This window comes from Heterodontus francisci, chromosome 4 (genome assembly GCF_036365525.1).
Source record: "Heterodontus francisci isolate sHetFra1 chromosome 4, sHetFra1.hap1, whole genome shotgun sequence".
NCBI classification, from domain to species: Eukaryota; Metazoa; Chordata; class Chondrichthyes; order Heterodontiformes; family Heterodontidae; genus Heterodontus; species Heterodontus francisci.
Window position 1 is genome coordinate 101,169,429 of NC_090374.1, and position 14,266 is coordinate 101,183,694.

Consider the following 14,266-nt stretch of genomic DNA (forward strand, 5'->3'; position numbering starts at 1 on the left):
GACTGGAAGGCTGTTTCCTGTGAGGTTTTGCAAGGCTCAGTACTAGGTCCCTTACTGTTCATGGTAAATATCATGAATTTAGACTTAAATGTAGGAGGCATGATGAAGAAGTTGGCAGATAATGCAAAAATTGGCCATGTGGTCGATAGTGAGGAAGAAAATTGTAAACTGCAGAAAGATATCAATGGACCAGTCAGGTGGGCAGTAAAGTGGCAAATAGAATTTAATCCAGAAAAGTGTGAGATAATACATTTGTGGGGGGGGGGGCAAACAAGTCAAGGGAATACAAAATAAATGGAAGGATTGAGAAGTATTGAGGAACAGAGGGACCTTGGACTGCATGGCCACAGGACAGAGACAAGGGATACTTCTCTTTATTGGACAGGGCATAGAGAATAAGAGCGGGGAGGTGATGCTGGAACTGTACAGTACATTTGTTAGGCTGCAGCTCGAGTACAGATTTCCACACCACATTACAAGGAGGATGTGATCGCATTAGATAGGATACAAAAGGTGATTTATGGGAATGTTGCCAGGAATGGAGAATTTTAGCTATGAAAAAAAGATTGGATAGGCTGGGATTGTTTTCTTTGGAACAGAGGAGGCTGAGGGGAGAACTAATTGAGGTATATAAAATTATGAGGGACCTAGATAGAGAGGACAGGAAGGACATTTCCATTAGCAGAGAGGTCAACAACCAGGAGGCATTGATTTTAAGTAATTGGTGAAAAGATTAGAGGAGCGTGGGTGGGTGGGGGTTTGGAATTCACTACCTGAAAGTGAGAGGCAGAAACCCTCATCGCATATAAAAAACACCTGGATATGCACTGGAGGTGCCATAACCTGCAGGACTGCCCACTAAGAGCTGGAAGGTGGGATTAGCCGGATCGCTAGTTCTTGGCCAGCATAGACATGATGGGCTGAACAGTCTTCTCCTGTGCCAGAAACTTTTCTGTGTTTCTATCTCCTGCAATCAGGTAACTGCACCATGCGGTCTGAAGCCACATGACCAGAAGGCCTCAGATCAGATCTCCCCTCTTGGCAAGTAAATTAATCTCAGCCAAACCAGCTTTGAAGCACTAATTGGTCTTAGTGCTCCTGGCAGAAGGGGAAGGGGGAAACAAAGTAGCCATAACTCCTATTGTCAATAACAATGAAGTCACCCAATGGTAACTGAATGTGTGTGACTTGACTATGATGTCCTCCATGCTGGAAGTGCCTGTCAGACTTTTGACGAGGATTCACACTGGATGAATAACCATCTACCTGAAGTTCCACAGCATGTCTGGCACCTATGGGTTCAAGTCCCAGCAAATACCAGCAACTTGAAAGAGCAAGCATCAACAACTTGAAAATGGATATTAAACACAAAGAATGGAGAAAGATTTAACAACTTGTTTCTTTGTACATAGGTTTTCATTTTGAAATCAGCTGCAATGAAGACAGTCCAAATGTATAAGGTACTACCTACTTTAAAATGGGTCATGCCAAGATTTACATTGAAACTAAATATAGTGCTTTTAATGTAGCAAAATGTCCCAAGCCGCTTGACAACAGCAATACTAATCAAAACTGTGACATGGAAAAAACAAAAAAAAAATGTAGAAATAATACCTCAACTAATGTAGAAAATGTATCTTCTGATTTTAGCTATATGTGGCGCCTAGTTTTAAAGATCTGAGAACAGATATTTCTTCCAAAAAGTTTAATTTATACTTTTAAAAAATTCCCAAAAGTGCCATTTTAGAATCATGACAAGCAAGTTAGAATTCTCAATTCACACGTTTCACAATATTGATTCAGATGAAGACAGTTCTTCAGCCCATCTGATCTCATCTCTGCAGAGCAACTCCACCAAGTTAAAGTTCTGAATCTAGTTATTTTCTAAATAGGTCCAATGCCTTGGCTGGAAATGTTCTTCCTCGAAATCTGTTTCAGGTATTGATCTAATTAGAACCACGAGTTTAAAGCACAAAACGAAGTCATTCAATGCATCATGCCTGTGCTGGCTCTTTGCCAGACCAATCCAAAACAAATCCCACTGACCAATTCTGTTACCATAGTTCTGTTTTCCTTTGCTTCATTCAATGCTCCAACAATTCTGTGTCGAGAGATTTCTCGGAACGTCTCTTTAGATTCAGACAAGTAAAAGATAAGGCTGAAGCATTTACAACAACCTTCAGCCAGAAGTGCCAAGTGGATGATCCATCTCGGCCTCCGCCTGAAGTCCCCAGCATCACAGATGCCAGTCTTCAGCCACTTCGATTCACTCCACATCATATCAAGAAATGACTGAAAGCACTGGATACTGCAAAAGCTATGGGCCCTGACAATATTCCGGCAATAGTACTGAAGACCTGTGCTCCAGAAACTTGCCGCACCCCTACCCAAGCAGTTCCAGTACAGCTACAACACTGGCATCTACCTGGCAATGTGGAAAATTGCTGAGGTATGTTCTGTACACAAAAAGCAGGACAAGTCCAACCCGGCAAATTACCACCTCATCAGTCTACTCTAGATCATCAGTAAAGTGATGGAAAGTGTCGTCAACTGTGCTATCAAACGGCACTTACTTAGCAATAACCTACTCAGTGGCACTCAGTTTGAGTTCCGTCGGGGCCACTCAGCTCCTGACCTCATTACAGCCCTGGTTCAAACATAGACAAAAGAGCTGAACTCCAGAGGTGAGACGAGAGTGACTGCCCTTGACATCAAGACAGCATTTGACAGAGTATGGCATCAAGGAGCCCTAGCAAAACGGAGGTCAATGGGAATCAGGGGGAAAACTCTCTGCTGGTTGGAATCGTACCTAGTGCAAAGGAAGATGATTGTGGTTGTTGGAGGTCAATCATCTCAGCTCCAGGACATCATTGCAGGAGTTCCTCAAGTTAGTGTCCTAGGCCCAACCATCTTCAGCTGCTTCATCAATGTCCTTCTTTCAATCATAAGGTCAGAAGTGGGGATGTTCCCTGATGATTGCACAATGTTCAGAACCATTCGAGACCCCTCAGATACTGAGGTAGGCCGTGTGGAAATGCAGCAAGACTTGGACAATGTCCAGGCTTGGGCTGATACGTGTCAAGTAACATTTGCGCCACACAAGTGCCAGGCAATGACCATCTCCAACAAGACAGAATCTAACCATCGCCCCTTGACATTCAATGGAATTACCATTGCTGAATCCACCACTATCAACATCCTAGGGGTTACCATTGACCAGAAACTGAACTGGAGTAGCCATATAAATACTGTGGCTACAAGAGCAGGTCAGAGGCTCGGAATCCTGCAGCAAGTAACTCATCTCTTGTCTCCCTAAAGCCTGTCCACCATCTACAAGGCACAAGTCAGGAGTGTAATGGAACACTCTCCACTTGCCTGGATGGATGCAGCTCCAACACTCAAGAAGCTCGACACCATCCAGGACAAAGCAGCCTGCTTGATTGTTTGTGGATGGGGTGTCATTCACTTCCTGCACCATCGAAGAACATTGGCGACAGGATGCACTGCAGCAACGCACCAAGGCTCCTCAAACAGCACCTTCCAAACCCGTAACAAGGGCAGCAAATGCATGGGAACGCAACAACCTGCAAGTTCCCCTCCAAGTCACACACCATCCTGACTTAGAACTATATTGCCGTTCCTTCACTGTCGCTGGACCAAAATCCTGGAATTCCCTTCCTAACAGCACTGTGGGTATGCCTACCACACATGGACTGCAGTGGTTCAAGAAGGCAGCTCATCACATACTTCTCCAGGGAAATTAGTGATGGGCAATAAATGCTGGCCTAGCCAGTGACGTCCACATACCATGAACAAATAAAAAAAAAATAGCAGCCACTCATCACGGACTTCCGAACCAGAGGAAACAATTTTCCTATTCATTTTACCAGAACCTTTATAGTTTTAAAAACCTGCATCATTTTAAAAACCTCCATTAAATCTCCCTTTAGCCTTCTGTTTTTAATGGAAATCTTCTGCTCGCTCAATTCATTTTTCACAACTATAGGTTCTCATCCCTGGTATTATGCTGGTGAATTCACACTGTACACTTTACATCTATGTCTGGAGCGCAATACACTGTAGTCTAATCTTGTGTATGAAGGAATGTTTTCTGACTTAGTCTTAAATTTACCTCCTCAACCTTGGTGCATCTCAAATTAACACTGTGGGGTTACTTTGCTTATGCCATTATGCATCTTATTTCTAGGTCAACTGCTTTCCAGGATGAAGAATTTAGCTTATTGAGTCATAGCTCACAGCCCTTCCCTCTGACACAGATCACAGTAACACTTCTGCAAAAAAGCCCAAAGCAAAGACCGGTATTAACTATTAAGATTATACCTTCAATCTGAAAATTAAACATCTTCATTTAAAATTCATAGCTTTGTTTTTCATCTTGTAGGAATAGCCAGTTTAAAAATTGATAGGGTTGCCAAATATGCTAGATAAACAAATTTTTTCAGTGCTGTACGCATGATGTTCTCGCCCTAGAGGATACCAAAAACTAAACTGTCAAAACAGTAATGATGACATCTTCTCCAGAGATGTTATACCCCCCACCCACCCCATCAGATTATAAACAAATAGAAACAAAATAAGTGCCAAGATTTAAACAAATCAAAGGTGAACACATCAAGCATGATCACCAAAATAGTTTTTTAGGTTTGTTCTCTGTATACAGGTGACATAGCAAAGGCCACATATATTGCCCACCACTGATTTCTCAGAGGTGGTGTTGGTGGGCCTTCTTAAACCACTGCAGTCCTGATGATGGTGCTCACACGATGGAAATAAATCAGTAACTATTAAGAAAGTCTGTTGGCCACTCAACATGTATGTTGTTCGCAAGCTGTTTTCAGTTTTAATGAAACAAAATAATGAAGATGGCTGGAAAAATTGATAGAAAGAAGAAATTCCTCAATAAGGTGGCCTGCTTGTTATCAAACAGTTTAGCACATAGAGAGAAAGCAACCTCTTGCTCTTGGACTCAGCATAGTCCAAAGCCAGGCAGAAAAGTACACTTGATAAAAGCCTAGTCTATGCTAACGCCGACCCAACGCAACTGTAATAAAACACAATCAGGAAGCTGAGCCTCTACAAGACAAAAAGGTAGAAATAGATCAGAATAGTTGTTAGCATTAAACCAGAACTCGACATCCGTCTACAGTAGGAAACTACACTGCAGCAGTTCCACCCCCATCGTCTACATCAATTGAATGGAATGCCAAAGTTACCTTCCAACACTGAAATCCAAATGTAGATTTAACACTGAACCAGGAATGCTAGTTTGAAATTACTTATCTTTCAGAGTTACGTTCAGGATCAGACCAAAGTTCGTGTGTTGAAAACTTGAGGTCTGTAGATGGTTTTACTGCTTACATAGACTTAGCAGAATGCTGTCCCTATTTCAATAAATAAACAAAGTTCAGGTATAACATTATGTAATAAGAAATATACTTACTTCTTCCATCTCTTGGCGGTGCCTCTCTGGCTTTAAAACCTTCCACTTGTGGTTTAACGTCAGTCTCCAATACAATGCCAATCTTGATCTCAGGTTTACTTTTTGTGTATTTGCTACTAAGCAAAGGATACCATTTGGGTGTCTACAGTAAAAATTATAAATCAATCACAATTTGCAATAGGAACAGCGAGCAACATTTCTGATTTAACTCATGCAAGTAGTAATAAAAGTACTAAGTGCTGTAGTTTCATTGAATACCCACTTATATGAAGTTAAATTTATACCAACACTACTGTCAGAAAAACAAAAACCCTAATTTATTAAAAAGAACCAATGAGTTCTTCATATGCTTCAAACATAATCAAGGATAAGCTTATCCGAAGGAATCTAGTAACCAATTTAAATGAAAAAAGTCAAAGTAGTCAAAATGGTAGCTTCCTGGTTACAGGTGCTGTCATCTTCACATATCCAAAGTTTGACAATTAAAGACAAGATTTCATCACACAATAAGCAGCCTTGATACTGGTGGGAATCAAATGTTTTTCCATGCCTGGCACAGGAATACAAAGACATCACTGCTGTTAACAAAAGCAACCACTCCACGAGGAGCTTTTTGAAATAACAGTACCTGCAACATTTTATGCTGGAGCGTTCTTCAAAAGATGCAACCTTGGAGTGTCATTCATGGGCAAGGTCTGTGTCCTAAACTTCCCCCTCCAACCTCCTAACCAAGATTATTATAGATTTGAAGGTTGGATAAAAAAAAAAATCACTCCAATGCAAAAATGAAATTCAGTTGCGAACATGATTAGTGAAAGTGTCATTTTTGCAGATTGATGAATGGTAGAGCCATAATTTACAGTAAAATCATAACCAAGGAATTTGGTATCAAAAATAAAACTACAAAAATTGGTTGCACACAAGCAGCTATAGAATAAAAATATTAAGAAAAAATATTTTAGTTCTTGCAGGCAGCATTTTTAGAAGTGACAACCTAAAAACTAGACACAACCTGTTAAATAGCAGCAATTATATGGCTGTAGTAGATTACAAGTAAACATAACTCTTTACATCATTGCTCAACTAACTCCAATTACAAGATTTTACTGTTCAATAGGTTACCTCTTTTTTTTGTCAGTTCTAAGTTCCGAAAGAGCTGCAAAGGTTGATTTTTTTTTTTTAAAAGAAAAAGTATTACTTGCCCTTTGTTCTACTTCTGCCTTTTATAGAACCATATAGTACAGAAAGCCATTTGGCTCATTCTGCCAGCTCTTTCAAAGAACTATCCAATTAGTCCCACTTCCCTGCTCTATCCACAGCTCTGCAATTTTTCTCCTTCAAGTATTTATCCAATTCCTTTTTTAAAGTTACAATTGAATCTGCTTCCACTACCCTTTCAGGCAGCGCATTCCATCACATGACTCACTGTATAAAATAAATTTTCCTCACATTCATCAACTTATTACTCAAATCTGTGTCCACTAGTTACCAAATCTCTCGCCAGTGGAAACGATTTCTTCCTATTCACTCTATCAACACTCCATATAATTTTGAACATCTCTATTAAATCTCTTCTTAACCTTCTCTGCTCCAAGGGTAATAATCTCAGAATCTCTAATCCACCCACATCATTTATTTTCCTTTTCCAAATTTTGGTAATCAACCCATTTTTGATGACTCTTGTGCAATTAAACCAGTCCCTATAATGAATCTTCAACATTTTTCTTTCTAATTATTGGCAAAAACTGTTTTAGAGCTGTATCTTTAATTTGGTGCTGAACTGATGCATGGCCATAATACTTAAGAAAAGCATCATTGATTTAAAAAAGAACTGAGTTGAAACTTGAACTCTACAGTCACAAGCAAACCTGAGCCTGGGCAGTATTCACTAAGTAATTTTCTTACATAACTTGTACAATATATTCAGTTTTGTCCACAGAACTTTTTACTTTTATTTGCAGAAAAACCCCAATGTTAACATGAAAAATGCCAGATGACAAAGTCCACAATTTTAAAAAGTTGAGCACATCTTGAACCATTTCAACCTGAAATGTTCAGAATGCAAGCCAACACACCTGCTGAGTCTCTTGAACAGATCTCAGATCCAAAATTATATATCCCACAGACTCCTTTGCTAACGACAGGGAATCTATTGCATAACAATATAGCTTGATAGGTGTGCGCTGTAACCTACAAAGGAAACATAAAACTTATTAGGCAAGCTTCATGGCTTGTTTAAGCTAATAGCAATAAAGCAAATAAAACAGACAGTACCATGATTTTGTGCATTTACATTTTCATCAGTGCATAGAAAGCCATCTGAACTACCTAATGTGCCTGAAATACATAAAAACTCAGTAATTGATTAGTAGTTATGGGAGGAACTGGGTTAAATCACACAGTTCAAATAAAAGCAATAAAAAACACATAATAGAAAAACCTAACTTCCATTTCAATTGAAGAATTCCTGTTTTATTAAACATCTCTTACCAAAGTTATTTGATTAATACTATACCTGTGCTGATATAATGATCTTTTGTCAAGTTCCCAGGCGAGTTCTGTAACAAACTCAGGCTGACTTTTGTGGTCAACTGGATCGGTGGCCAGCAGCTCTCCATCAAACCCGGCCTCTACTACAATTTTGTGCCGATGACGTTTTGGAAAATGTCGCCCTAATGCAGAGAGTCAAAAAGCCAACATTAAAAGATTTTTGGATTTACAATTCACTCAGAGACCAGATGCAGCAGTGTCCCACCTTTTGGAGCAGAGGGCTCAATGTATAATTAGCAATTTGACTGCATATAATTATCTCTCTTTGGAGAGAAGTATCGTTATGATTAAACATCATGTCAATTTGCAATTTATTGTAGGCTTTAGGTGCCATTTAGAAGCAGTTTTAAGCTGTCAACCCATACACACAAGCAACTGGTTTAGGCAGTCCAAACTCATCTCTCAATGGATCTCAACTGACAGCAGAGTAAAGAGACTTATCTGATTAGCGACTTGAGCTCAGATCCCAGAGGAAAAAAGTTGTCTAACTTACTGCAACTCCAGTCCCACCAGAATGCTGAAAAAAAGTTTATGACATACATGTGTACCAAGCTCCAAACAATTATAAGCATGAACCTATAAATTCATTTTTTCTGGATTTTAAAAACATTTAAAGTATCCAGAAGAACATCTGGTAACTGATGAGGTTAATATAGCTGAACTAACAGTATCACTCTAACACCCCCAATATTGCATTATCACATGATATTCCATAACAATGCTGGCATCAGTAACTTCTGCAGATCAGTTCTCACACAGACTTTTCCAGCACCTACTAATTTAAGCAATTAGAAATGATTTTAATCAGTGGGAAAAAAACTCAATGGACAAATGCACCATGTAGTATGCTACTGAGACTTACCAAACAGAGATCATGCATTAAATTTCTGATTTATTCTGACTTAACTCACATCAAACACTGGTTGAGAAAATTGATCTCAATGTCATAGCCTAAAAAGGGGCAAGGACGAGAAACAGATATCACTTCTGATTCCTATCCAATAATCACTGCAGTGAACTGTGTGCAAAGATATCGGATGACAGGATTACACTTCACTGTAATGACCTACCAACGCTCACTGTCTAGATTCAACGAGGAACCGCAACTTTAGCCAAGTATCACAATGTTGCCATTGCACGTGGTCTTGTATCCAGCATCAAAACTGGGGGGAAATTAAAAAGCAATCTTTTTTTTTTTAAAAACCACAGAACTCCCACAAAGTTGAAACAAATACATCTAGTGGCTAAACAAAGATAAGAGAATTGCCTCTTCTAAAAAAGTTTGTATCGTCTGCAAGTGACAAACCCCTGAAACTGTCCTGTGTCAAAGTAAATGCTTTGGTGCTGCACAAGTGTCACCTTAAAGTTAATAAAAGCAAAAAATGCTGGAAATACTCAGCAGGTCTGGAGAAAGCAGAGATAACGTTTTATGTTTGTGACCTTTCATCAGAACGTTACCTGTTTACTGCACCATGAACACTCAATTTTGCAACATTAGTATTAAACTACATTGATCATAAATGCTTCAAAGACAAATTAAGTCTAACTTCAGTAAAACTATGTGAATGATTCCAATTTCCTTCAGCCATCCCTTCTCCCACCCTACCCACAGATCCACTTTAGGCATTAGTGTAGGCCACTCAATATTCTCCTTTGCATTCTGATTTAACTTTCCTTTGCACTCCTCAATGCCCCCTGTACCCAACCACCAAAACAAAAAACAAACAGGTGACAGAACCTCATACTACATACAAACATATGAATTAGGAGCAGGAGTAGGCCATTCGGCCCCTTGAGCCTGTCCCGCCGTTCAATAAGTTCATGGCTGAACTGATTAATCCACATTCCCGCCTACCCTCGATAACCTTTCACGCCCCTTTCTTCGCAAAAATTTATCGACCTCTGCCTTAAACATATTCATAGTCTCTGCTTCCACTGCCTTTTAAGGAAGAGAATTCCAAAGACTCGACCCTCAGAAAAAATTTCTCCTCATCTGTCTTAAATGGGCAACCCCTTATTTTTAAGCAGTGACCCCCTAGTTCTAGATTCTCCCACAAAGGGAAATATCCTTTCCACATCCACTGTGTCAAGACCCCTCAGGATCGGATATGTTTCAATCAAGTCACCTCTTACTCTTCTAAATTCCAGCAGATACAAGCCTAGCCTGTCCAGTCTTCTCTCATAAGACAGCCCGCCCATTCCAGGTATTAGGCTAGTAAACCTTCTCTGAACTGTTCCCAATGCATTTACATCCTTCCTTAAATAAGGAGACCAATACTGTACCCAGTGCTCCAGATGTAGTCTCACAAATACCCTATATAGCTGAAGTATTAGCTCCCTGCTTTTGTATTCACTCCCCCTCACAATAAACGATAACATTCTATTAGCTTTCCTAATTACGTGCTGTATCTGCATATTAACATTTTGCGATTCATGTACGAGAACACCCAGATCCCTCTGCATCCTCTCACCATTTAGATAATATGCTTCTTTTTTATTCTTCCTGCCAAAGTGGACAATTTCACATTTTTCCACATTATACTCCATTTGCCAGATCTTTGCCCACTCACTTAACCTATCTATATCCCTTTGTAGCCTCCTTATGTCCTCTTCACAACCTACTTTCCCACCTATCTTTGTGTCATCAGCAAATTTAGCAACCATTCCTTCAGTCCCTTCATTATAAATTGTAAAAAGTTGAGCCCACAGCACTGATCCCTGCAGCACACCACTCGTTGCATCTTGCCAACCACAAAATGACCCATTTATGCTTACTCTGTTTCCTGTTAGCTAGCCAATCTTGTATCCATGCCAATGTATTACCCCCTACACCATGAGCTTTTATTTTTTGCAATAACCTTTGATCTGGCACCTTATCAAATGCCTTCTGGAAATCTAAGTATAATGCATCCACCGCTTCACCTTCATCCACAGCACATGTAACTCACTCAAAGAACTCCAATAAATTGGTTAAACATGATTTCCCCTTCGCAAAATTATGTTGACTCTGCCCAATTACCTTGAATTTTTTTAAGTGCCCTGCTATAATGTCTTTAATAATAGCTTCTAACATTTTCCCTAAAGCAGGTGTTAAGCTAACCTGCCTGTAGTTTCCTGCTTTCTGTCTGCCTCCCTCTCTATTTTAGAGATCAACACAATGTGCAACAGTCACTGCAGAGCTGAGATTCCTGCTCAAGCTCCCGACTTGTATTGATGAGGTGAAACTTGGCGGCATTCTGGATTCAAATGTTTACTGCTATTTGTAATTAGTAAGGTAGGAGAAAACTTAAGTACTCAAATACATTATCAGAACACTTGTTATTTTGAGAGATGCAGCCAATACCACATGCAACAGTTCCATGGAATTTTAGCTACAAAATAGAACTTAAAGAAACATATTTAACAGATGCTCACAATCATTTTTGTGAAACTTTACTCCAGTATTTCTTAGTTCCTTTGTAGGAATTTGAAATAAAACATTCCTACTTCCCATATTTTGCATTTACATCCAAAATGCTGGGCCACACGTCAAGATGCCACTGATCATTCATTACTCCTGGATACATTTTCAAAATTCTACAGCAATAAGAAATGATATAGTCACATATTTAACACTGAGCCAAGTGTTGCCCTAAAATGAATGTATGAAATGACTATACTGTTCCCTAGCAAGCAATCCCTTAACTTCTTCATGACAAGCTCATACTGCCAACTTTAAGGGTTCCAAGCGCACATTTAAACCAAATCCTAGTGGATAGAAGCATAAAACCACTCCATAATTTACACTTGACAGATGCAGAGGCCACGAGGATGGACAACTAACCATATTATCTAGTGTCCCACCCTCCAAACTCAGTAGCACGAATGTCACCGTCTCCTCTAGTAATTTTCACTGTTGGAACACATCTAAACAACTGAGGGGGAGGGAGGGCTGCGGGCCGGCTCCCGGGAAGGAAGGGGGGGGCTGAGGTCCGGCTCCCGGGGAGGGGGAAGGAGGAGGGGCGGGGGGTGCTGCGGGCCGGCTCTCTGGGCCGGATTTACCTTCCAGGATGGAAACCACAATCAGCAACTGCTGTTCCGACCTAGCGCCCATGATCGCGGCTGTGAGGGGGTCCTAGACCCTGGGATGTCTCTCTCTCTCAGGACCAGCACAGTTCTCTCAACCTCCGCCTCTTCCCCGCCTCAGCTCAGCCACTTGAACCGTTTCTACCCGCTTCCCCGTCATCTTTTACCGCCTCGGCGTTCAAAGGCATCAACTTCCGGTCGCAACGGCCGCCGCCATCGGACCGGAAGCTGCGGGTTGATGCCAGCGCCATCTGCAGGATCCCCGGAGCAACAGCAGTATACTGACCTGGATCTGAAATAAAAACAAGAAATGCTGGAACCACTCAGCATCTGTGAAAAGAGAAGCAGAGTTAACGTTTCGGGTCAGTGACCCTTCTTCGGAACATTTGTTGACCTGGATCTGGCTGAGAGTGAGATTATCAGTGTTCACACTCATCACTCCACTAGAACTGACTGTAATTTTGTGAGTTTGCAAATGCACAGAAAATAATTTTAATCCATTCACTCAGACAGGGTTAAAATCAGGCCCAATAACGCAGCACTCCAGAAGCTGCTGTTAGTGAGTCTCGGCTCCTCCACAGGATGCGCCACTGAGGTTCCCACAGACCAATCTCATTTATAATCATGAATCGATGACAACTTTCACTCTAACCTGGTTAACCTCACCGTAAAAAACCCTAGAAAAAGTTACAACCTGTCAGATAAAGTGTAACTGGGTGTGAATGGTGCATTAAGTTCATAGTTACTGCCAAACACCCTAACGGGCCCTAAAAAACTAATTTTATATCTGTGCAATGGTCAAATTTCATAACAGTGATTAAAAATCCCACAGATTTTAAAAGCATTTAGAATTATTTCCTTAGATGTCTATTTAGCTTCAATATGTACAATTATATATTCATCTTGCTATCTGAAAATTTAAAAGGATTTTAAGCACTTTTAATTTTCTGATTTGCTATGGGTGAATACTTCAATTTGATTGGTTGCCTACCTACTTGCTGACATCAGTGCTGCTGCATGCTAAGACATCCCCTTGATTTGGTACCAGATGGAGCGCTGGATTTTGGAGTTCTGCTGCCAGGAGCAGCGGAAGGCTTGGAAAATGGCAGCAGTCCCCCATGGGACCCGAGCCCGCGATTCTGCAGCGAGCGTCACTTTACATATTCACAGCAGCCGCCCCTGCACCCACCACCCCCCCATCACATGGCAGGGGCGGCATTGATGATGCCATTCACGGCGTCAACAGTGCAGAAGCAGGTGCTGGCGCCATTTTAAAAAGGCTGCCAGCCCTGCAGACAGGTCAACAAAGTGCAAAGTTCACCCCTTCTCCCCAACCCCTACCCATCAGAGTGCAGAGTTCACCCCTTCCCCACCTCAGTGGCACCAGCTTTCCCTAAATGGGAAAGTGAAGGTACATGTGTGCCACTTGTTGCGCTGAGGATCGGGAACTGAAGGCAAGATTTATATTTTAATTAATGTGTTATTTAAATATGCTAACCCAGGTCCTGTTGCAGAATGACAGAGGGGCTGCCACAAAGCTTCCCTGCTGCTGGGAAGATAGGGCCCGACAATCCTGGTGTCGGGTTCAATGGCAGCCAGTGCTGCTCCGATTTTCCGCCCCCCCCCCCCCCCCAACCCGCCACAGACCCCAATGTTGAGCTAGGAACAAAATCCAGCCCATAAACTGCTGGGGGGTGGGGGGGGGGGGAATTTCCACCAGAAATTGCGAGATCTTTTTGGGCAGCTTTCTTCGTGGTCAGCGGCAAGCCCCCTTGCTTCGCCACTGACCACAAAATCCAGGCCACAGGCTCACATTTAAAAAGCGCCTTTCATAACTCCAGGGAATTCCAAAGCACATTACAGCCAGTGAGGTGCTTTTAAAGTTTAGTCACTGATGTAATGTAGGAGTGTTGTAATATAGAACCTTTAACATTGTAGAACTTCCCAAGGTATAAACAGACAAATGTTTACACAATGCCATGGAAGGTAGATTTTTAAGGAAGGTCTTAAAGAAGGAGCGGGAGGTGGCAAGGCAGAAAGGTTTAGGGAGGGAATTCTAGCGCTGAGGCTGAAGGCACAACAAGCAATGGTGGAGCAAAAGAAGTCGAGGGTGGACAAGAGGCCAGAGGTGAAGGACTGCAGAGTTCTTGGAGTGTTGTAGGGCTGGTGGAGATTAGAGACAGGGAGAGG

General features: G+C 41.3%; 1 protein-coding gene across 3 annotated transcripts in view; it reads right to left on the bottom strand.

The window, feature by feature from the left end:
• The window catches only part of cep120 (centrosomal protein 120), a 130,156-nt gene extending 117,857 nt beyond the window's left edge, over positions 1-12,299 (bottom strand). For 2 of the 3 annotated variants that reach the window (XM_068029922.1, XM_068029920.1), the window contains exons 1-5: positions 12,053-12,299; positions 11,426-11,587; positions 7,977-8,133; positions 7,537-7,651; positions 5,462-5,603 (exon numbers count right to left, since the gene is read on the bottom strand). In XM_068029922.1, coding sequence (XP_067886023.1) covers positions 5,462-5,603; positions 7,537-7,651; positions 7,977-8,133; positions 11,426-11,513 — 502 coding nt within the window. In that variant the 5' untranslated portion in view covers positions 11,514-11,587; positions 12,053-12,299. The remainder of the gene's footprint in view (positions 1-5,461; positions 5,604-7,536; positions 7,652-7,976; positions 8,134-11,425; positions 11,588-12,052) is intronic. The other variant, XM_068029921.1, reaches the window with a different exon arrangement.
• Between the last annotated feature and the right edge of the window lie 1,967 nt (positions 12,300-14,266).